Here is a 22,638-nt window from a genome sequence, read left to right as displayed (position 1 = left end):
TCTACATTAGAAGAAGATTGAGCTGCTCTGATACCATGTTAGATGTTGAATTGAATCATATATTTAGAATTAATTAAATCCACTATTTATTCCCCGGTCTAGTTTGAAAACGGGTTAGTGGGTCGTAGCTTTCAGGATCTGTATCTCTAGCAAACCGAGTTTATCCAAGCAGCAGAATCTTTTTGAGATCCTGACCGAGTCTATAACAACTTAAAGAGTACGAGTCAGTTCCTGCATCCCAGAACTCAATTGGTTTCTTTGAAAATCATGTTGACTCGTTCTAATCTCTAAGCCAACTCGACGAGATGTAAAACCATGAATTATTACGATCATCGTGAGTAATTCATTGCTCTGACTAGACTGACCCACGCACAAATTTCTGTTTTTACACGTTTTCTCACATATGTGCTGCACATCTTGGCAAGTTCATTCAAATTTTAATGAGAACGAATCTCTAGAAAAATCGTAACTCAGGCAATTCAAGTTTGACTCGGTTTGATTTAATCAGTCCCGGTCGAACTGTTTCAGATGAGTCAAAACTCAGATCCAGTGTCGGAATTTCTTGGGCATCATAGTAATTATACCCTTTACTTAGAATTGATGGGCATTTCGTTTTAAAAATTGATCTGGGCCTCAGTGGACAAACCACCACTGTCCGAGCCCGGACTCCGGAGTAAGAACCTGGGAAATGAAAAATAGCTATTTTCTATAAAAACCCTTAAAAACTCTTTGCGTACTGAAACCCTAGAAGCCGCTCTCCCACTGCTTTGTGCGTCTTCAAGGCCGTCGCCGGAGGAGCGACCGAGAGAGGAGAAAAATGGTGTCCGGCTCTGGAATCTGCGCCCACCGAGTGGTGGTGGACGCTCGCCACCATATGCTCGGGCGTCTGGCTTCGATCCTGGCCAAGGAGATTCTCAACGGTCAGAGAGTTGTGGTGGTCCGCTGCGAGGAGATCTGCCTTTCGGGAGGCCTCGTCCGGCAGAAGATGAAGTACCATCGGTTTCTCCGCAAGCGCATGAACACCAAGCCATCACATGGTCCCATTCACTTCCGTGCTCCATCAAAGATCCTCTGGAGGACTATTAGAGGGTAGCTATCTCATCCTATATGAATGTGGCATGTCTTGGAATTTTCCACTCACTGATCAATTTTCTTTTAGTTGACCTCTGTTGTTCTCTCTCTCTCTTGTTTTTCTAGAATGATTCCGCACAAGACGAAGCGTGGTGCTGCGGCGCTTGCTCGTCTCAAGGCTTACGAGGGTGTTCCTCCCCCGTATGACAAAATGAAGAGGATGGTTATTCCCGACGCGCTGAAGTGAGTGATCGTATGTATATGCTTGTTAATTTTCCAGTTGCGAGTGCTGACGGGTGTGTGATGTCGTTGACAGGGTTTTGAGGCTTCAAGCCGGTCACAAGTATTGTTTGTTGGGTCGTCTCTCCTCTGAAGTTGGATGGAATCACTATGATACAATCAAGGTTAGCTTCTTTTACCTCTATATTTGCACTATTAAATTGTTCCTTCTCCTTAACTTGTCATTCATTTACTAAAATGCTTATTCCTTCCCATGGAAGTTAGAAGTTTAGTTAGATTAATGCAGCACTCTGAAATACTACTTAGTGGGTGGTTTTAAAATCAACCTAAGCTGCTCGTTCTTTGTCCCAAGTTTGGTTGGCTTACTCCAAGTACTTAATAACTGTATTCGTATTATTGCTAGATTTCATTTTCAAACAAACGTTATTGCTTGAATTGACAAACAAATTGCTTTCATGAATTATGCATCGATTAAAATACTACAGGTGTTTTCTGTACGAAACTCTATGTATCTGTGGTGTCAAAATTTTAGTAGGAAAATGGAATACCTTACCACGTGGATCCAGTGCAAACAAACTTTATTCTCCTTGAACTGTAGATAATTTCCAAGCTAACCTTCCGAAAGAACCAAATTCATACTCAAAGTTTTTTGGGTGGAACTGCGACTAGTTGTGAAGTTGTTCATAGGACCTGAAAAGTCTCTCTTTTCCCCTTCACCTGAATCAGCTCTTTAATATGAATATCAAAGACAGAGAATACGGTTTCTTATCTAATGGAAGCTACTTGGCTTTTCAAGCAAATGCAGTCAGTTGTGCTTTTATCATCTCCCCTTTTTTGTTATCTTTTCTCAGTTATCTATGGTAACCTTGTTTATAGAAATTCCGAATTTGGTGTGTTGCCTTTTGACCTTCGACGAATAGATGATTCCTTCTTTTATTAGGTTATTCCATGTTTTCCTTGTGTATTATCCATGGAGTTGCTTGACATTTGTTCGTTTCTTTGTGATGTCTTGGGGGGGTCCCATTGATTATTTGTTCTCTAACTTGTGTATATGGTAGCTCTATGCATTTCATATATATTAATGTAGTTTTCTTTTCTTCAAAATTCAATTAGTTGTGAGATAAGCAGTTTCTCATTTTCTAAAGCATCATACTTTCTAGTTTTCTTTTCTTCTTATTGCAATATTGTGAATGACATTGTTTAGGTAGAGGATTTTTAGTCTCTAATGGGAGTATTGTTTTCTTTAATATCAGGAGTTGGAGGAAAAGAGGAAACAGAGGTCTCAGGTTACGTACGAGAGGAAGAAGCAGCTTGCCAAGCTCAGGAAGAAGGCAGAGGTAGCTGCTGAAGAGCGATTAGGTTCCCAACTTCAAATCCTTGAACCAATTAAGTACTAGGAAGGAGATGTGGAAAATACCATTTTGTTTTTTGATTTTTACAAATGTGCGTGTTGACTCAACAGTGAACTTGTCTTGTACTTTTCTTTTTGACTCATCAAATTGGATTAAGTTGGTCACTGCAGAAATGCTTATAAGCTTCTCGATTCAGAACTCAGTCTTCCAGATCGTGTGTTTGACATTCAACTTGCCTGTTGAGTGTTGTTAGTCTTTTTAGATGAGCTTCACAATGGCGGCCCGATATGTGAACGTACCAGCAACACGAGCAAAGCGAGCTTCTTCTGATTCTAAAAAGAAGAAGAAGATGACATTGTTCTAGGGTTATATGTAATTTGAATTTTGAAGTGACGAAGATCATGTAAGCCCAGAAATGTTTTTTAAAGTTTAGCGGAAAAAACGTAGTTTTTTCCCCGGGAAAAAAGAGGGCTATTTTCGTCATTGACATGTTTGTCTTCTTCGTCTTTCTTTAGCAACTGGTTTTCTCCTCGTTTCCCTCTCGAGAGAGGAAAGCGGTGGGTAGTTTTTTATCTGTTTCAGTAAACTACTCTTTAAGTTCTAAAGGTTGGATCTTAACAGAGACGAAAGAGCTCCTTGAGCAACCGTCTTGGTGATTCGCTAGAGTTCAAACTCTTAGAGATAGCTCTCAAAATGTCAAAAAGCTTCCGGTATATGGTTTTAGACCTCCGGTTGCTCTCTCCTCCGTGTCTCAAAACGAAAGGAAAAAAAATGATTTTTGCGGTATTCTTTTTACCTTCTGGAGGACTCGCTGAGCTGAAGTTCAATCTCTGTCGTCGTTGCTGCTTACAAGTTACATACATCAATTCATTCTTAAGATCGGCTTTTTCTGTTTCTTTTCCTGATCATGGCCTGACCAACTCCATTATTTCTCTTATTTTCTGAGATTTCAGCACATATATTTAACGAAAAAATTCATATGATAGACTCTGACAGCTGATTGATCAGGGGAGAGAGCATGGACACGAGTATTTTAAACTATATCCATGCAGCCGCAGGAATCTTCTTCCTGTCTCAAATGTTACTGATAATCAAGCAGAAGCCGGAACTATTTCAAGCAGTAGCTGACTTCGCCAGAATTGGTATCTGATTCCACTCGATCAGCCGTTCAAATTCTGCCACGTCTACAGACGATAAAAGCAATAGTGTGCTCTTGTTCTTAGTGACTGGAATCATATCCTGTTTTCGCAGCAGCTGGTCGTTGAGTCAAACTAACTAAATATATTTTAATACTTATCTTCTTGTTGATTGTAAAAACGATCTTTATCCCGTGAAATCTTAAAATTTGAAATTTACTCTGGTTTATCCTCTGGATTCTGCTATAAGTTCACACTTCAATACGATCAGATGCGTTCAATCCACCTGTGTCTGTCTTGGTTACTCCCGAGTCAACAATGGCGAAGCCCCTTCTTCTTCTCGTGCTGTATCTCTCTGCATTTGCGATGTTTGATGTTTCTGCTGCGACCAGAAAACCCATCAAATTATACGAGATTAAGAAGGGCGATTTTTCTGTCAAGATTACTAACTGGGGAGCCACTGTTGTATCTGTTGTTTTGCCTGATTCGAAAGGTTCGTGTTGGATTTTCTAGGTTTAAGATATTGGTTTGAAATGTGAATGCGGTTTGAGGGTTTGATCATTTGTTTCGTGGTTTTACAGGGAAGTTGGCTGATGTTATCCTTGGGTTTGACTCACTTTCTTCTTACTATGTAAGTCCGGCTTGCTTGATCTTTTTTGTTGAACTGAAGCTCATCTGATCTGTTCTGGTGGTTCATTCGTTCGATTTCCCTTTTTTTCGTAGCTGATGAAGAAAGCTGCTTCTTCGTCGATGTGATGTTTTCTTTTAATTTTTTGTTTTTTTTTTCTGGTATGTTCTATGTCAAATCGGTTTCCTCAGGTCTATTTCAGGAGATTCGGGTCCTAATTGTTGAAGTTATTGCCCTCCATTGAAGCTCTATGATCACCTGACCAGTTTTCTGTTCCATACAGAACGATACTACCTACTTCGGCGCGATTGTTGGGCGCGTGGCTAACAGAGTTGGAGGTGGTAAATTCAGCGTTGATGGCAAGGTGTACCACATTTTCCAAAACGAAGGCAATAACACTCTTCATGGTAATTGTTTTCTTCGGCATCTTCTAATGGATTTTTATTTTCTTCCCAATCGCTCTTTCTTTAACCAGAATCGTCTTTTTTATCTGTTGCAGGCGGACACAGAGGTTTCAGCAAAGTCATCTGGACTGCATCGAATCAAAAGGGTGGTGATATTCCGTCCATTACTTTCACCTACAACAGCTTCGATGGCGAACAAGGTAAGCTTCCGAAGAACACGATTTTAAGAATCGATTGGCTTTGCTCGTTCAATTTCAAGACTCAACTCAGTTTTCTCTGCTACAGGATTTCCCGGCGACGTCGATGTCTCCGTTACCTACACCATCACCGCCGACTATGAGCTGAGCATCTCCATGCTCGCCAAGCCTCTGAACAAACCCACCCCGATCAACCTCGCCTCCCACACCTACTGGAACCTGGCGGGCCACGACAACGGAGACATTCTGTCGAACACCATCCAGATATTCGGCTCCCAGGTCACTCCCGTTGACGAATCCCTCATCCCCACCGGCGAAATCGTCCCCGTCAAGGGCACCGCCTACGACTTCCTGGAACCCAACACCATCGGTAGCCGGATTAACCACATTAAACCCGGGTACGACATTAACTTCCTCCTCGATTCTTCTACGACCGACACACTCGCCGTCAGGAAGGTCTCTTTGCTGAAAGACAACAAGTCCGGAAGGCAGATGGAGCTCTGGACAAACATGCCCGGCGTTCAGTTCTACACCAGCAACAAGCTCAAGGACGTCCCCGGCAAAGGCGGGTACGTCTACGGAGAGTACGATGGAGTGTGCTTGGAGACTCAGGGGTACCCGGATTCTGTAAATCACCCCAACTTCCCAGCACAGATTGTGAGGCCTGGGCAGATTTACAGTCATTACATGCATTACAAGTTCTCATTTTAGGAAGACGAAGAAGAAACTGGATTTTTCTCTGTTTAGGCTTACTTTGTTGACTAGTTGAGTTGAAAACTGAGATCAAAATTACGTGTTTTGTGGAAATAAGGAATTATTATAGAGATATTTTTTTCTTGATTTCTTCTTTGACGTCATTGATGGACGAAGAATCCGATGCACCTCTTCTTATTTTCAATTTCTTTTGATGGAAACAAGCAAATTGATCTTCTTCAGAAAGTCAGGTGTCCTCCTGAAAGGTTAACCACCACCGCCACCGCCACCGCCACCGCCCCTCCCCCAAAGCTCAACAGCCTACCTTAGTCTCGATTTGGGAAAGAAGGAGAAAACTTTCCTTCAAAATTTCACTCCCTTTCATCAATATTTACCCCTGGTCATTCCCAATTTATTTATTTATTTATTAGAATATGACATCATTATAACAGCACCCGGTTTAGATGGCCAAACCCGATTGAACCGGTTTGGATCGGATTCGGTCATCTGTCCGGGTCGAGTAACATTTGCAACTAGCATAAAAAGCGTTTTCTACTATCTGACGTCGCCCATTTCTCAACAAGTTATTGAAGGAAAAGGCGGTTTCGTTGCTAGGAAATAGCGCGGCAAACTCAAATCCTAGAAGATCCAGCTGCAATGGCGGAGAGTGGTAATCTGCGTTTAGAGGATTCCGAACCTGCAACTGAGGAAGCAGACGGTGCAGATTCCCTCCTCCAGCTGCAGGCTCGGCTCGTATCTCTTTATAAAAGAGTAGAGGTGCCCGTTTTGTTCTTTCATTGTTTCACTTAGGCAGTTGAATGTTTGGCTAATACAAAATTGAAGCATTATATCTACCTTTTCATTCAATTTTCTTCAAGCAATCAACCAGTTTCCGAAAATTTAAAAGTAAGGCTACTAAGATAATCTATCGATAGTGCGTTCTCTGTTTCAGTTTATTGTCATTTCGTTTGACTATTTGGGACTTTTCGCTCTCAATTCAGGCGTTGGAGCAAGAGAACGCGAGGTTGTCATCCCAGATTGCGAGTTGCCGCTGTCAACAGGTTCATTGTTTCGATCATTGAATATTTTTATTTGTAAGAGTTAACATTTGACTGCAGTTTTTATAGGAAGGGACATTAAATACAGATCCTATTTGTGAAATTTCGGTAAAAGTGTTATGTAATCGTATTTTTTTGAAGTGGTGGTAAGAAGCTTTAAGGACGCAAAAGGGAACTAGAGCTCTACATAAAGACGAAGGCCACTCCCTTACTAAGAAGTCCAGACATAGCTTATAACTGATTTTTGGTCTATTACGGCTTCTTTTCTAGGAGATTTGATTGGATCCCTGATGTTCCAGGTCGATGGGAAAATTAATGAATTGGAAGCTAGCAACAAGAGTAACAGACAGTCAGTACGTTCTGAGAAGGGCCGAAATAACAGTCTGTGCCATCCGAATATTTTTGGACCCCTCAAGGGGTCGCAAGATGGAAAATCTATCAGGTGTTCAAATGAAGAGCTCACTGAAAAAATATCAGGTTATTATCCACTATGATTTGTTTTTGTGATGATGGAAATCACTCATCTTATAAAAGAGCTTTGTTTTTCCTTTTTGATTTAATTAGAAATTAGTTTTTAACTGTGAAAACGTCTGTTATTATCAAAGATAAACAGCAAGTTTCAGCACATCATCTATTTGACGTTATAAAATTTACTGCATTCAGGTTGCACAAGGAGTATGGATGGGTATGCCAAGAGATATATTGCTTTAAAAATCATGTACTTTGGTCAGAGGTACATGTCTAGCATAATTTAATCTTGAAGCTATTTTATACTGTATAATAGATTGCTGATACTATAGCATAAACTGTGTAGATAAACTGTCCTTGCTGCCTCAACTGTGCTGTTTTTTATTGAAGGATAGGATTATAATTTCCATATAATTTTAAGATGCAATGAGGTTGATTAAGAAAAACCTTGGATTTTTATGAGCTTATGGAAAATATTTTCTTCTTTTTCATGCTTTCAGAGAAATGTTTTTTGAGAGTTTGATTGAACCTCCATTTATTTGCAAAAAGCATTTTGATTTGTTTTTGTTTCTTGGATGAATTTGAACACTGGTTGCTTGACATATTAAGTTGTTGTATCTTCTCATTAGCCGTTGTATCTCTTCTCTGTTTCTTTTAATAAATTTATCACCTCTAAAAAAAACTGCTTTGTTGAGTTTCCAAGCCTATATTCCACTCTACCTACCAAATTTTATTCTGCTGAAATGATTTTTCTGCCAATTTATCATGAGAAAATTTTGAAAGAAAAAGGATAATATTGATTTTTTTGCAAAGTAATTTCCTTAGTCTGAGAATATTTCTGCTGGAAGTGAATATTTTGAGAAACAAGTAAGCAAAAATAAGATCAAATTTTCAGGTTTTATGGTTTTGCTTCAGAGGCTCAAATGGATCCTACTGTTGAGGTGCGTTTCCTAATGTTATTACCTTTATCAAATTATTGTTTTAATCCACAACTTACTTGCATATAAGCATTTGTCAGTTTTATCTAATATTTTCCTGTATCTATATTTTGGCTAGTGTAACAAAATATGCAACACTTTGATGGGTACATTTCATGGAAATAAGGAATATGCTTTTATTCAAGAAATGTGAGGGTTTGTTTAGTTTTATTGGAACTTGGTAACTGAGTAGTATGGTGCATTTGTTTCTATATTTTTCTCTAGTCTGAATTATTTAAGGCACTGGAGAGGACCAAGCTTTTGGTGTGTGGCAAAAACAATTTATGCTACTCAAGGTGTGGTAGAACAGATAAGGGGGTCTCAGCAATTGGGCAGGTAATTTTGATATGGAGAAGAATGAGACACTGTTTTCAATTCCTATTTTCTTGCAGCAACGAGTTTGGTTGTATTATTCCTATTTTCAATTAGACATACATCTTGCATTATGTCAAAATGTGTTTGATCTCACTTTTTGCTAGGAATCCTATGCTAAACTTGTTATATTATGCATATATGCAGGTGATATCTCTATTTTTGCGATCAAAATGCAGAGAAAGCATAGAGAACTTAAACAACCATGTAGCTGATGCAGTGGAAAAAAGCATCTTGCCATCAATAGGTCTTATTTTATTGCTTTTTATGATTTTCAAAATCTTAACCGCAACTTATTTTTACTGATACAAATTCAATAAATATGTTCTGATCAAATTTCAAATTTTGCTTCTTTGTGAGCACTTGTTGTTCCCAGGCTCAACTACGTACCTCATGTATTCTATTAAATGATGTTTAATACTTAATGGGTTATTGTATGGCTTTATTTCCATTTTCTGAAAATAACTTTGCCAATAATTAGACTAATTTTTCTTTGCTGTTTCGTATGATGTTTAAAATTTTACATAGCCTATTCATTCTATAGAAACTTAGATCTTGTTATTGTATTGAAAAACACTTTTAGTGAAGAAGGATTAGATTGAAGAATCAGTGAACTACAAAATGAAAATTTCACAGTGGTTAGAGCATGGTGGATATTGGCATGCAACCACATTAGGATTACATATTTTACTGTAGATTAGGATGATTATCCTAAAATGTTAGCAATGACATGAGGAATGAAAATGCTTAAGGAAGGCTAGGCTAGGAAAGGTTAATTGGCTACCATATTCAACTAGCCAAGGGCCCAGAAGATGGAGGAAAAATCTGGTGGTAACATATTCTTTGAGGCTGAATTAGCAATAGAGGTAGTAAAGGCAAGTGCATTATGGATGAGGATTCGTGTAGTTGAGCCCAATATGATGTACTTAATTATTTATTTGTGGGGGTAACCATTAAAGAAATAATTAAGCAAATTAAAGAACAAGAATTTGGATATTCAATAGCATGTTTTCATTAATCTTTTTTTGTGCATAAAATAGGATAGTTTTGGATTTCATATCCTAGTTGCTGATTTAGTATGCCTATTTTTCTTTTCCCAGAGGAGGAAATGGACTATGTGAGGTTACTCAACAAAGTCCTTCCAAGAGATATTAGAGTCTTAGGCTGGTATCCTGTTCCTAAAGATTTTCATTCAAGGTTCTCTGTCCTCCAGTTGTTATTGTTATTATTTTTTCATGCATTTTTTTAAAGCTCTCTTTCAGTGTTTCTAACGATCTCAGCATTTACTTTCTTTGAAATTTCAGGTTTAGCTGTGTTAGCAGGGAGTACAAATACCTTTTCTGGATGGAAGGTCTTGATGTATCGGTATTAACATTTGTATTAGAATGTCAAAATTCATCATTTGCTCTATATTTACCATGAAGTGTTGCTGATGAGATGTTCTTGGATACAATTCAACTACTTTGGCAGAAAATGGAGTTGGCTGCTCAGATGTTTATCGGTGAACATGACTTCAGGAACTTCTGTAAGATGGATGCGGCTAATGTGCACAATTACAAGCGAAAAATCACATCTTTCAAAATCTCATCTTGTAATGAAAGGTACTATCTATCCGCTTACAAATTTTAAGGGTCAATCTAATTGATATGAGCAGAACTAGTATGGTCAGGCCTGGTCAGTTGAACCGAGTTCAACTGGATCTGGTTACTTGTATTGGTCTCAAGTTGCAGGACCAGGGGGGGGAAAGCAAAAAGCCAGCATGCCGTGCTGGTTTTTGTGGTTTTGACCGCTGAAGGTGTGATCCAGTCCCATCAGCCAGGCCTGTCCCCCCTTCCTTGCTTTCACAGGGCAATGGAGGGTTCCTGCATATCGGAAGTAAGAGGGGAGCCATTTATCTGCATGCAGGGGAGGGTGAGCACCCTGAGGGTTCCTGCATATCTAAAGTAAGAGGGGATCATTTTATCTGCATGCAGGGGAGGGTGAGCACCCCTTCGCCACACGCAGAGAATAAGAGGGAGGGGGGACTTCCCCCGCTCTCCCCCTTACTTTCTGTACATGGGAGACAGACTCTACCCTTCCTGCTGTGATGGAGAGATCTCTTCCCTTTGTCCCTAACATGCAAACTATTTGGTGGATGCCTGCTGTTTTAATATCTATGTATTAATTTTTAGCTCTTAATAATTTTCTAATTATGATGTCAAGTGGTTCAACTGGATCCAGCCACATTTCCAGGTCAACGGCTGGTCTGGTTCTGACAACATTTGGCAGAGTTCTCTGTTTCTTTGAAATTTTGTCCCTACTTATTTAAATGGTTAGTTGTTTTAGAAAACTAACCGGGGAAGTTACCTGTCTTTTTCAGCTGCTTCTTGCCCTTTATCTCATGGTGTTGAAGTTTTGCTTTTTGAATGGTGCAGTTATTATGGCAACGAAGTAGGGGCCATGACTATCAAAGGTAGTGCTTTTCTTTGGCACCAGGTCCGTTGCATGGTTGCAGTGCTATTTATGATTGGTCAGGGTCTCGAATCTCCCAATGTATGTACATGAATCCTTGGTTACAAATAACTATATCACCTTGTTATTTTTATGGTGAACTGGTGAATTTGCTGAAGATACATTGCCCAAGGACAAGTGACATAGGGAAAAATAGAGAAGAATTTCTCTTTTGCTTCTCTTAATGAAATCTCATCTTCTCGTCATTATGAAAATGAAAAAAATCATATCTGAGTGTCCTAAACATCCGTAAGATTTTGTTTATCACTGGATTTTGTTACTTCACTAGGAGGAGAAAATCATTGTTATGAACTTTTCCTTCACCCATTTTTACCCTAGACACATTAAAGTTATGAAAGACCCAAAGATTTTGCTTACCTTAAAAAGATGCTGTGTCCATTCTATTTCAACTTTCAAATGCTGTCATACTGCTTCTCCAGAGCCTCAAAGCGCCTTGATGGTTTGAAAATTCTTGGAATGGATATTGCATTTTTGTCTACAAAAGGTATCATTATTTCTGAGTGATGTCTAAGTGTATTTGGTGCAGGTGGTTGATGAGTTGCTTGACATTAGCAGATTCCCCCGGAAACCTCAGTACCCAATGGCACCTGAACTTCCTTTAATTCTTCAGTCGTGTGAATTTGAAGGTCTTAACTTCACTTGTTCATCAGGTATTTACAGCACTGCGAGATGAGAGTAGGAACCATTATTTTTTTTTTTGGGGGGGGGGGGGGGGGGAGTTGTGAATAAACTTTTGAATTTCATTGTATCTCGCTGGAGTTGTCTGATATTCCTGTAGGAGTGGCTAGGAAGATTGCTACCATGTTAGTTGGGGAAGCTTACTGGGCCCAGTTCATCACAACTGTGTGGAGAATGTCTGTCTTATTTTCATCGTCATATGCATGTACATCTAAGATGTACTTTGTGCGCAGATGCAGGACAATCATTGCACGAGCACTTGAAGAATGAATTTCAAACTTACATGCTACAGGGTTGTATATTTATTGAGGCCCTGAGAAGCTTATCTTCATCAGGTGCACCAACAGAATAGCCCAAATGTCTTTAATTACCAGATCAACTTCTTATTCCATTTTGGCAGATTAGTGACACATGTTATCTGCAGGTGGAAGTCCCTTGGAGCATACTAAAAGGACAAGGGCACATATTCCTCTTATTTCTCGGCCTACTGAACGTGAGTGCTTTCTCCTGTAGTATAAATCAAAGACTTTAAGATGCTTTCATGTCTGTATATACGAATAGTGCTTTTTCTGGGATTCAGCCTCCATTTTCGATGTTCTTACAATCCTATTTGTTCTTTACTATCAAATACGTTTTGATTTGTGCTGCTTGGACTGCTTCAGCATCATACGAGGAGAGACGTGCAAAGTTTAGCAATAGAGGTAACAGAAAAGCTGCGTGACATTAAAGGTCAGCTTAATTCTACGAACTGTAACTTCTTAGTGGTTTCCTTCTTTTGCTTTATCAAGTCCAGCCTTCTCTTGCTCTCTGCTTGTTATCGTCAATTTTATGATCATGTTTGAGGCTCTTTGATGGAATACTGTGTGTTGTCATTTGTGAAGTTCAGAGATTTTATTTATCTAAGCTGCAAACTCAGCAAGAATTGTATCAACCATATGGTATAGTACAAGAATATCACTGCGTTATATACCAGTTCTAAATGAAATTCTACCAAATTGAGGGTGTAACAGGTTACGTGTAACATCCCATGTCTCAAATATCCCGGCATCACTCATTATGGAAGCATTACATGCATTACAGAGAAGTGGTACTTTCGTGTTATATCTGATATATAGTGAATTTAAAAAAAAAATTGAAAATGAGGTAGGTTTTAAGTCTACCCAACCTTTCCTGTACTCAATATTTTCTTCCTTAAATCAACATCAATCAAGAGTAAATGATATAAGGAATAAATATAGATTCAGAAAAAATTCCAGATTTAAGTCATTTAATTTAATTTTTATGATAAAATCAATTATTATGTGTATTTATGTTGGTTTCTGCATTACCTACCTAACTTTTATTTTCGTGCAGATCAGAATGAACTTTACTAACTCGTTATGCAGCCCAATAATTGACTCGACCCACACCAGGCTTGGGTCATGTGTTCACCCTCTTGATCAAATCGGCAATGATATCCAATGATTAATGCGTGGCCCACCACTTACTTTAATTTAATAGTATAAGGCTGTCTGTATACTTTAACCTGACAGGTGTGCTAGTGGTATTGGTCAGTCGAGTGTGTACTTTCTTCTTGCAAGAGCAGCTGATCTGTCTTCGGGATGTTATTCTCTGTTCTCAATCATTTCTGCACATGCCAGAGGAAGTGCCTTCAAAGCACCGTTTCGATTTTTGGGAAGTTCAAACATCAGTCGGCGGGCTTTTCTGCAAAAGTATGTGGGCAAAACTGACAAATCAACGCTTTTGTTGGCTACTGATGTGATCTGGATTTCAAATTTTATTATCATAACCTTCATAAGTTGAATAATCTTTATTTTTACGCTTTTTTAATAAGTAATAATCTTTGTAAAATGAAATTGTAATTATGAAGAGGGAAAGTAGAATAAATTACGATTATTTTTTGAATAATCTTTAGTTTAGAAGATGAATAAAGCCATTCATTTTTTCTCTTATAGTCAGCGTATTTTACATTTCTGCTTTGTCGCATTTACCTTTGTAGAAACGCCAAATACCTACAATGTCCCTATTTTAGAATTGTAAAACACGACTTCTTGTTACTTATCCTGTACTCGTACACCGATGTGGGTCCCGGACGCTTTTCTATTGATTTACTGCAACTCGCGGACTACCGATCGCACTCTGCTCCTCCCGCCTCCACCTCCAAGAAAAACATAGATGGCTAAATCCAAATCCTTCCCGCGATAGGAACTGGGGGTCAAACGACGCGCCCTGCGAACGACTCCACAGATTTTCCCAAAAAATATAAAAAAAAAAAAACCAGTGAAGAAGAAGCTCCCTCATCTTCCGCACTCCCTCTCCTGCCTTCTTTCACATTTGCTCCCTGATCGCACTTCACAGAGGTCTCCTTTTCTCTCCCTCTCTCCTACTCTTTTTACGCGTGTCCGGTGACAGAAATGGAGGCGGCGATGGATCTAATGAGACGGATCTCACCCAATGACTCCGAGACTGCGCTCTCCGCTCTCCTTTCCCTCCTCCCCGACCATTCAGCCGATCTACTCTCTCAAGTTGATCAACCCCTCCAGGTTCGCTGCTTTCGTTGCTCATAATCTGGTCCTAGTGAGGTTCATGGCGTTGCTTAATTCAATTCTGATCGCTGTCTTCTCATGCTTGTTGTTTTTCAATTTGGTGTTTGGTCAATCCCGCTACTTTACTGTTATTCACGTTTTGTAGCGTTGTGATTTGATTGTGTAATTGTACGTTGTCTCTTGAAGATTTGGGGTCTTGTTCGTTTTTCTTTTCTTCATTTCAGACTTGCTTTTCCTAAATATGCAAATGATGAGTTTTTTATTCTGGAATTGCGGAAAGCTTTTTAAGTAACAGGCTTGGAGATTTTACCTCGTTTCACTGTGTGTAACTTCTGCTATTATGCTGGGGTGTGGGGTGAGCTATAGCGGCCCAAATCTTCTACTTTTTGCCATCTCTTTGGGTGCATCTCGTTTGTTTAACATACTGCGAGATAAAGTTTTAAACAGATCTTGAATTTTAAAAAGTATCTAGAAATGCGTTTGACAACTCAAGATGTAATCCCAGATTACCTGGACTTTATACATAATGAATTAGTGGAACTCTAATGATATTGTATCTTTAGAGCCACAACAGAGTGCCCTAGGAAAATCTGACAACAGCAGCGCTTGATATAAGTTTACATCATAAGCAGCTTGCGAGGTGCTAGGTTTGAACCTTGTTGGCCTTATACTTTTCAATCTTGTAGCTATAGTTGATAAATATGAATTGCTGCCGCTGCCTGGTGTTTTGAAGCTGGAGTTGGCCAGATGAATTTGTGATTTTTCACTATCTATTTGATGTTTGTGCCTTCATTCCATGATTTTGGTAGGAAGAATTTATGTCTCAAGATTAATAATTCATTCAAATTGAATTTTTAATATGTGAGCAGGTTTTGTGTGATGTTGACTCAGGAAAGGAGTTTTTGTTGTGTGATTACAACAGGGATGCTGATTCGTACAGGTAAACTTCCAACAAATATAATACTGTGAAGATGATGTTCCTTAATGAGGGTAGTGGCTTTAGATGCTAAGATGTTGAAAAACCCTGTTCTACTTAAAAACAATGGATTCATGCATGTTAATTGTTATATTCGTTATTTTGTTTACAAGTAAAAAATTAAAGTCTAATAGGATAACTGCTTTTGTAGGTCGCCTTGGTCAAATAACTATTACCCTCCCTTGGAAGATGGGTCCCTTCCATCTGCTGCCCTGAGGAAACTTGAAATTGAAGCAAATGAAGTCTTTGCTATATATCGTGACCAGTGAGGTCCTATTCCCTGGTCTTTATCTTTTCTTGTTTCCTTGCAGATTATATGTGCCTACAGAAGTTGACGTTTCAGCAATTGATGGAGCTGAGGGAGTAATAGCAATTTCTAATCTGACTTCATAGGTATTATGAGGGTGGAATTTCGTCTGTATACATGTGGGAGGATGAAAATGGAGGCTTTATAGCCTGCTTTCTAATAAAGAAAGGTACAAATTCCCACTATAAGCAGTCAAATACTGTCCTAAGATACTTCATACTAATTGCTTCAGTGTGTTGTGATCTGTGCATGAAGATGGATCAAAGACAGCACATGGTAGAAGAGGATGTTTGGAGGAAGGCATATGGGATGCTATTCATATTATTGAGGTAGTCAACTACTTGTTAGGAGATCCTCTCTAGCATTTCTTTATGATGTAACACAGAGAAATTTGAACTCTGTTCTTTAAACAGGTGGGGCCTGAAGAAGAGGGAATGGCCAATTACTGTTTAACCAGCACAATTATGCTATCATTAACAACTAATGGGAAGTCATCTGATACTTTCAATTTATCAGGTTCAATAAGAAGACAAGTAAGCTGCCATCTCTGGACCTTCAGTTACGATATTGATGTCTCTGTTATTGAAATTAGACTTGCAACTATTTGACTTGCAGCCTGCTTAGTGCCATACCTTTGTGAATGCTTTATAGATTTAATTCTTGCTTTCAAGATGAAGACTATTACCATGTTACAAATTCCTGTACTTCTTACATTTGCAGCAATTTAGGATCTTAGCAGATAATGTTGACAATGTTTGTTCATCCCATGCATCTTCCTACCAGTCCCTTCAGCCTTCTTTTTCTCCCTGCCCCGCACGCCACCATCACCGTGCTCCATACCATGTTTTGGGACCGCTTGTAATGCCTCTAGCATATCACTGATCAGATTTTACAATGAGAACCAAAGTTTTCAGTCAGTGTACAGCAAGATGGTGAAATAAGGACTCTTCAGAAAATCCTAGTACAATTGGGACTTAATTCTTGTGGTTTTTGAAGCATGAGCTTCTGAAAACCTCTTTTCCTGGAATTGTATTGTGCCAAATTCAATCAACTTGTCTTGTCTGAGTAAGAAGTTCATATTTAACACGTTAAGAATCTGCTATAGCCTCAGCAGATTACCAAATTACCATTTGAAATACAAATAACAACGCAATAAAAATTCTGATTCATCTAGCCACCATGTGTGTTGAATATTATGCTGCAGATGAGCATGCATCTGTCGACTGACGAAGGTCACCTCTGTAACATGGGAAGAATGATTGAAGAGATGGAGAGCAAACTTCGGAACTCGCTAGACCAGGTAATATGACTTAAACGTTTTATATATCTAATATCTGCCCGAACATTTGCCTAAATCGAAACTTTTGTGCATCAGGTATACTTTGGGAAAACGAGGGAAATGGTTTTCACCTTAAGACCACCCCCTGAGGGAGTTCAAATGAAATTGCCAGACTGCTGAAACCCAGTGTTTGAAGCTTACACATGAATAAGCTGTATTTGTTATGAATGAACTACAAAGAATTACATCGTCAACTCGTCGAGCTAGAATAGGTTGTTTTCAGTTCGGGTCTCATTATATGAAAGTTCAGATAGCCTGATAGTCTTGAGTCAGTTGCCTTCCAATTTTAGTGAGCAAAAAAAAAAAAATGCTAGTAAATTCTTCCAGTATGCACAAGTCGTGATTATGCTACGTTAGCAAATTATTATTGTGTTTATATTTGCTTGCTTCAATCTAACTACAGGTCCGGTCATGGACATGGTCTCATTACATGAAAAGGAAAACTCGGAAGAAGGGAGACCAACAAAATGAAAAGTTAATTCTCAGTTCGCTTCACTCCGGTTTTCCTCCGGATGTGACAGAAGGGCCTTCTCCAGAGTGGTTTTGTGCTTCTGTAGATTCCTCTTCTCCAGTAGCACCGGCTGTTGCTGACCCTTCATCTTCCTCCGTATCAATGTCGTCTGGCAAATGGGAAACCTCGTTAGTTTCAGTCACAAAGGATAAGAGATTGCTTTCTGACAATAAAAAATGATCTCTCCAGAACATGGTTTCCTTGGAGTGCTCTCTGTGTAGAGATACTAACCGTCATCCCTATAGTCAGCTGCACCAGTATCCAAATCGTCCATCCCACCCATGTTCAACTTCTGCAACTCCGAAACATGAAAAATATCAGACGCTTGAAGTAATACTTAGAAGCATTCTATCGCTCTTATATATTGCAAGCATCAGCTACATACCGAGAAATCCATCTCACCAAAGTCCGTATCAGCTCCAGCTGCACGATCAAATGCAAAACTCAAGCAAACCGATTCTTAAAAAATGAGCAAGAGCAGAGGCGAACTAAAGAAAGAAACTGAGTTGCGAACTCACTCACATTTCTGTTCCTCTTCGTCTTCATCAACCCACTTGTCCCAATCAACCTTCAGAAACACGGGGGGCTTCCCTTCTTGCTTCAACAATCTGTTCCACCATTTCTCCTCTGCTTTTTTAATGATGTAACGTATGTTCCTTAGCCAGATGCTACTCTTGCTCTCCTGCAAATGTTCTTGTTAATAAAGATTTTTTTGATTGAGTTCCTGCAACATAGATGAAGCGGCACCGTTGGAGAAATTTCTTACATCTACATCGACTTCATCATACAAATCAAGGTCAATTTCATAAGGTGTGTTATCAGCCCCAGTCGTGGCAGAGAAAACAAATTTCCCCTCTGGTTCTAGTTTGAGCTTTACATCCTTCGCATCCGGTAATTCGATTGTGATGAAGACCTTATCAGCTCTCTGTGCCCACTTCACCAAAGGGTGTCGGCTGCAACAACAAAAAATAAAAAAAATACAAACATAGTTCAGTAAAATAGCCAACTCTTCCAACTTCAAGAAATTTTGATTGTGATTCGACTACTTGATACAAGAAAGTTCTTCAAACTCCCCCTCAATCACAACAGAAAAACAATAATCAGGGGAACAGTCATCCCTGTAATTGATCAAAGTGATTGTGAGCAAAATCCAATACGAATCGCCGCACCACAGCAATCTTATATCGACCAAAGTAAGCCAAAAGAAGGACCAAGTTTGCAACGCATATACAGTCACAGTTCTCCATGAAGAAAAAGCGAAGAAATATCATCCTTGAACAAGCTGCTCGCTCTACTCTTAAAGAACTTTTTCACAACAGAGAACACCCATACGCCGCAAGCTGTTTTTTTTTTTTTTTTTTTTTTTTTTTTATCAAAGCAGAGATGCATAGCGGTTAAGGAACTAAAAGAGTGTTAGGAGAAATTTTACCTCATCTTCTCCGAGGGTGTTAAACCGTTTACAGATTAATAGAAGCGATTATGTTTCTTCCTGAAGAAATCGGAGAAGTCAAGAGGAAAAAAGGGGGAAGAGGCTTTTTTACATTCCAAGGCCATTCGAGAGATTCTAGAGCACTCTCGACGTTTCTAGACCCTTCGGGTCTTCACCACATCAGCCGCACGAGCGCGCCGACCGCCATGGCCCTACTCGTTTGGTGCCACCTCCAAAGGCGTTATACTATTTCAATTTTCGTATGCTATTTATTTAGTATATAAAATAATAAGCTATCCCATAAGTTACTTATTTATAAAGCCAATAATTTCGTAAATAAATAATTTAAATTTAAATTATTTATTAAATTCTCATAATCATATATATAAAATATAAGAACAATTGCATTCTAATAAATAATAAAATAATTTTATAAAATATTATAAATTTCTTTAAAAAGGTAATTGAATGGTTCAACCTCATTCTATCAAACTTTGTTCTAGATCAAAACCTGAACCAAAAAATTAAGATACGGTAAATATCCTCTTCAAATTTGACATATTATTTAATAATTTAAATATTTAATATTTTTATGTGAATGAGCAAGTAAAAATATGTGATAATATTATAATATTCTAAAATATTACTATTAATAACAGTTTTATATTCAATATTTTATAAAATATTAATATTTAATATAATTTTATTGGGTATTTGTTTTTACTATCTATTTGTTCTTGTTCCAATTCGAGTATTATCCACTAACATATGGATATATTTGCATTGGGAAACATGTAAATTGATTAGATATTTTCTAAATCATAGTTATGTCATATCTAAATATCTATGATAATCATTGATTTGAATTCACGTATGTTGGAAGATAGAGCCCAAGCCAACACAATCAAAGAAGGCCCACATATTCAAGTATGTTGGAATATGGGCCCAACCCGTAAGATATGGACCTACCATGATCACATAAACTGGTGGGGTCTACTATGATCACGATGAGTCCTACACAATAAGAAGTTATTTATGTTAGTCTTCTATTTATATTGAGTTATTTAATTATGATATAACCTATCTTTTAAGAGTTAGAATTTGAATGTAATTAAAACAAAATAGTTTTATTGTAATAGGATTCTACGAACACGACCTTCTATTATAAAATAAATAGAGGTTTAACATCCTAAAATCATAGATCCGGGGTACGTCTTACAACTCTCAAACGGGTAATTGTAGCGGATCGGCATCCTTGTTTATCTCTTTGTGACTTGGGATCCTAATTTTTCTCCACGTTTGTCTCCGAAAGATTTCGAAGATCAAACAATTAAAAAACCGAGTTTTCAGCAATTCAATCACTTCCGAGGGAAGTTTTGGAAATTCTTCATGGGTGGTTTTGCAGTAAACGAGCAGGGCGGCGCCCGGACGAACAGTCTCTCCTCCTCTGAAAATCTTATCCACGGGAGAGAGGACGCCATGTCCAGTACTAATCGCGGACGACTTCGCTGTCCCCAAAACCAGGTAACTCTCCGTCTCTCCCATTTACAGAAGTTTGATATGAAAGAATGGAAGAAAATTAACACTGGTTGTGTTTAGTTGTTCTGATCAAACTCCGGATTAAACGGTCCCCATTAATGATGTGTGCAGGTATTCTTTTTTGGCCTGTATCACCATCCCAACGTAACTGCTGCAGCGAAAACTATCAGAATGGATCCGGAAGAATTCGCGGTCTCATCAGATCCTGATATTGAACGGTTCGTTCACCACGTCAAGTACGCGCCGACCCAGAAACGAAGGTTGCCGGTCTTTGAGGAGATGGTCAACAGGGAGAATGGTTTCAGCAGGCAATGAAACGTCGACCCAGAATGTCCTCTTTTATCTTCTTCTTTCCAAGTATTTCAGTTTTACTTCTTCTGGGAATGCTTTGTTGAATTTGAACCTTGAAAATTTGGCAAATATGAAAGGAGAAAATCAGGTCGGAGATCGTGCTTGGGGTCTCTTTAACCCAGCAACTGGGTAAACCCGTAAAGCGAAGCTTGGGTCGCATCTTTCATATAATTTTACCGGGCATTCTTATTGATTCGTTAATGGCTTTTCAACGAAAGTATGCTCTCAAAGAAGCTGGAAGCAACCTAGAGTAGGACACTGTTTTACCCTTAATCGACCCAAATAATATCATAACGAGGCCTTTTATAAAAAAATAATTAAAAAATCACACGAACGAGGGAGAACGAGGAGACGGAGGTCACTGGCGCCACTTCCCTCCCCATCGGTTAAGGGGGAGGAACCCTGTCAGTGCTGAAAGATATGAGGAACCCTGTCAGTGCTGAATGATAGAGGAACCCTGTCATCTCTTTAACTCGGTAAATTAAACCCTTACATCATGCCACATCAGCATCTGAAAACGTCTAACGACATGTCCCTCGATACATCAACGAATCGCTTAGTTATTATCCATGTAGGATGCCACATTATTATTATTTTTATGTTTTTTTATTAATAAATTTAAATTATTTTTTAATTAAAAAATATTTTTAAAATATTAATTTCTTATTTTAAAATTTTACATATTTTATTTCATTACCTTTAAATTTATTTTTTTAAAATAATTTGTTTAAAAAAATCTTTTTTTATACATATTATACTACCTTCTTTTTAAAAATAATAAAAAAATATGTATATTAATTAACTAAAAAATATATTCTTACCTATTTAATACTTTTCATTATAGATTTAAAATATTTTTAATTAATGTTTTTGTGATTAAAATAATTTATCTGTACACGTTTTATTACCTAATATTTATAATAATAAATATAAAATTAATATATTAATATATTAATAAATATAAATATCTTCTTATAATCCGTTTGAATTTTTTGTTTAAATTTGTATTATTATTATGACCCGTCCCTGCGTGAGTGGTGACGTTCCAGTTATTTTACGGTTTTGATCCAAGGGAGCAAAATACGGAGCGAGAAGACGATTTCAAGCAGAACTTCTATAATCTGAAATAAAGCTTGTTTCGTCGGCTTTCCGTCATCGAAATGTGAGGCAATAACTATCTTTCCCAAACTGAAATACAATTATACGTGGATTCTTCATTAGAGAGGAAACAGAAAGCTGTACAGAGATAGCTTACAATCTGGTAACCGAATCCACAGTTCCCTACAGTTTCGAGACGACAAAATACAGAAACACTCGTAAGAGAAACAGAAACCGTAATCTCCCTCAAAGATCTTCGTTTGCAGAAGGGTTTTGTTCTGAGTGGGAAACGCTTCTCTTCGCCTTCTCCACCGTTCTGTGGACTGCATCTCCGGCCGCCTTCGCAACGTCCTCCGCAGTCGACTTACTCGTTTCGAAGCTCTTCGTTGCGGCATCTTTCATCATTGCTCCTGTGCTAGTGGGGGTTTCCCTATCCATACTGCGTTTTCATGAAATCATAAAGAAACAAAGACAGAAACCGCAGATTAACGGATTCAGAGTAATGATTCTGTACAAATATGAAAAAAAAAATGCAAATGAGTGAATAAAATTACTTGGAATTGGGAGGTTTCAAAAACAGCCAAACAAGATTAATCGAGGACTTGATCGTGTTCCAAGGGCCTAGTGCCAATCCCATAGCTCTTTCGGCGGCATTTGGGCCCTGTGCTTCTGTCTCATCGGCTGCTCCAGAGAGATTCAGAGACAGGAAAACCAAGGAAAGAACGCAGATTTTGACGAAGCTTTTGAATTTATTCAT

General features: G+C 38.4%; 6 protein-coding genes across 8 annotated transcripts; 4 read left to right on the top strand and 2 right to left on the bottom strand.

Moving 5' to 3' along the window:
* The first annotated feature begins 729 nt into the window (after positions 1–729).
* LOC137940383 (large ribosomal subunit protein uL13y-like) lies at positions 730–2,854 on the top strand. The gene is made up of 4 exons (XM_068785415.1): positions 730–1,089; positions 1,198–1,314; positions 1,388–1,475; positions 2,565–2,854. The coding sequence occupies exons 1-4, from the start codon at positions 818–820 to the stop codon at positions 2,706–2,708; spliced, it is 621 nt and encodes a 206-aa protein (XP_068641516.1). The 5' UTR covers positions 730–817; the 3' UTR covers positions 2,709–2,854.
* A 1,240-nt stretch (positions 2,855–4,094) lies between these two features.
* LOC137941398 (uncharacterized) lies at positions 4,095–5,868 on the top strand. The gene is made up of 5 exons (XM_068786786.1): positions 4,095–4,292; positions 4,381–4,430; positions 4,711–4,834; positions 4,927–5,031; positions 5,117–5,868. Exons 1-5 carry the CDS (start codon positions 4,118–4,120, stop codon positions 5,737–5,739), a joined length of 1,077 nt encoding a protein of 358 aa, XP_068642887.1. The 5' UTR covers positions 4,095–4,117; the 3' UTR covers positions 5,740–5,868.
* Positions 5,869–6,320: 452 nt separating this feature from the next.
* On the top strand, positions 6,321–13,649 carry LOC137941648 (uncharacterized). Of its 3 annotated transcripts, none has more exons than XM_068787150.1 (16): positions 6,321–6,498; positions 6,723–6,782; positions 7,079–7,256; positions 7,443–7,512; positions 8,143–8,188; positions 8,450–8,560; positions 8,744–8,843; positions 9,697–9,793; positions 9,901–9,961; positions 10,067–10,197; positions 11,011–11,071; positions 11,634–11,757; positions 12,019–12,120; positions 12,210–12,278; positions 12,448–12,514; positions 13,139–13,649. In XM_068787150.1, the coding sequence occupies exons 1-15, from the start codon at positions 6,379–6,381 to the stop codon at positions 12,504–12,506; spliced, it is 1,389 nt and encodes a 462-aa protein (XP_068643251.1). In that variant the 5' UTR covers positions 6,321–6,378; the 3' UTR covers positions 12,507–12,514; positions 13,139–13,649. The 3 variants fall into 3 exon arrangements, with proteins under 3 accessions (XP_068643251.1, XP_068643250.1, XP_068643249.1); XM_068787149.1 differs by having other exon boundaries at positions 11,011–11,128; positions 11,634–11,733; XM_068787148.1 differs by having other exon boundaries at positions 11,011–11,128.
* Positions 13,650–13,970: 321 nt separating this feature from the next.
* LOC137941206 (F-actin-capping protein subunit beta-like) lies at positions 13,971–17,212 on the top strand. Its single transcript, XM_068786521.1, has 8 exons — positions 13,971–14,328; positions 15,201–15,271; positions 15,459–15,572; positions 15,701–15,783; positions 15,870–15,943; positions 16,028–16,147; positions 16,819–16,914; positions 16,990–17,212. Exons 1-8 carry the CDS (start codon positions 14,200–14,202, stop codon positions 17,071–17,073), a joined length of 771 nt encoding a protein of 256 aa, XP_068642622.1. The 5' UTR covers positions 13,971–14,199; the 3' UTR covers positions 17,074–17,212.
* Positions 17,213–17,280: 68 nt separating this feature from the next.
* Positions 17,281–19,033, bottom strand: LOC137941207 (co-chaperone protein p23-1-like). Its single transcript, XM_068786522.1, has 6 exons — positions 18,894–19,033; positions 18,231–18,417; positions 17,987–18,146; positions 17,850–17,887; positions 17,696–17,756; positions 17,281–17,573 (listed from the first exon to the last, which is right to left on the bottom strand). The coding sequence occupies exons 1-6, from the start codon at positions 18,896–18,898 to the stop codon at positions 17,446–17,448; spliced, it is 579 nt and encodes a 192-aa protein (XP_068642623.1). The 5' UTR covers positions 18,899–19,033; the 3' UTR covers positions 17,281–17,445.
* Positions 19,034–22,127: 3,094 nt separating this feature from the next.
* On the bottom strand, positions 22,128–22,638 carry LOC137940170 (uncharacterized). Its single transcript, XM_068785104.1, has 2 exons — positions 22,436–22,638; positions 22,128–22,320 (listed from the first exon to the last, which is right to left on the bottom strand). Exons 1-2 carry the CDS (start codon positions 22,636–22,638, stop codon positions 22,128–22,130), a joined length of 396 nt encoding a protein of 131 aa, XP_068641205.1.

Source organism: Aristolochia californica, unplaced genomic scaffold (assembly GCF_029961685.1).
Source record: "Aristolochia californica isolate CCGP_79_NKW_82.1479 unplaced genomic scaffold, dmAriCali1.0.hap1 SCAF_9, whole genome shotgun sequence".
Lineage (NCBI taxonomy): Eukaryota > Viridiplantae > Streptophyta > Magnoliopsida > Piperales > Aristolochiaceae > Aristolochia > Aristolochia californica.
The sequence above is the reverse complement of the archived record's forward strand: the minus strand, read 5'-3'. Positions and strand labels throughout refer to the sequence as shown.

Coding starts and splice junctions, on each gene's coding strand:
- LOC137940383 (XM_068785415.1), top strand. CDS start 818: ATGGTGTCCGGCTCTGGAATCTGCGCCCACCGAGTGGTGGTGGACGCT. Junction 1,315..1,387: donor GTTATTCCCGACGCGCTGAA/GTGAGTGATCGT, acceptor TGTCGTTGACAG/GGTTTTGAGGCTTCAAGCCG. Junction 1,476..2,564: donor ATCACTATGATACAATCAAG/GTTAGCTTCTTT, acceptor CTTTAATATCAG/GAGTTGGAGGAAAAGAGGAA.
- LOC137941398 (XM_068786786.1), top strand. CDS start 4,118: ATGGCGAAGCCCCTTCTTCTTCTCGTGCTGTATCTCTCTGCATTTGCG. Junction 4,431..4,710: donor ACTCACTTTCTTCTTACTAT/GTAAGTCCGGCT, acceptor TGTTCCATACAG/AACGATACTACCTACTTCGG. Junction 4,835..4,926: donor AGGCAATAACACTCTTCATG/GTAATTGTTTTC, acceptor TATCTGTTGCAG/GCGGACACAGAGGTTTCAGC.
- LOC137941648 (XM_068787148.1), top strand. CDS start 6,379: ATGGCGGAGAGTGGTAATCTGCGTTTAGAGGATTCCGAACCTGCAACT. Junction 11,129..11,633: donor AGGGTCTCGAATCTCCCAAT/GTATGTACATGA, acceptor TATTTGGTGCAG/GTGGTTGATGAGTTGCTTGA. Junction 12,279..12,447: donor TATTTCTCGGCCTACTGAAC/GTGAGTGCTTTC, acceptor GGACTGCTTCAG/CATCATACGAGGAGAGACGT.
- LOC137941206 (XM_068786521.1), top strand. CDS start 14,200: ATGGAGGCGGCGATGGATCTAATGAGACGGATCTCACCCAATGACTCC. Junction 15,272..15,458: donor AGGGATGCTGATTCGTACAG/GTAAACTTCCAA, acceptor CTGCTTTTGTAG/GTCGCCTTGGTCAAATAACT. Junction 15,573..15,700: donor TTTGCTATATATCGTGACCA/GTGAGGTCCTAT, acceptor CTGACTTCATAG/GTATTATGAGGGTGGAATTT.
- LOC137941207 (XM_068786522.1), bottom strand. Junction 18,147..18,230: donor ATGATGAAGTCGATGTAGAT/GTAAGAAATTTC, acceptor GAACATTTGCAG/GAGAGCAAGAGTAGCATCTG. Junction 17,574..17,695: donor AGCTGACTATAGGGATGACG/GTTAGTATCTCT, acceptor CCCATTTGCCAG/ACGACATTGATACGGAGGAA.
- LOC137940170 (XM_068785104.1), bottom strand. CDS start 22,638: ATGAATAAATTCAAAAGCTTCGTCAAAATCTGCGTTCTTTCCTTGGTT. Junction 22,321..22,435: donor TTGAAACCTCCCAATTCCAA/GTAATTTTATTC, acceptor ATGAAAACGCAG/TATGGATAGGGAAACCCCCA.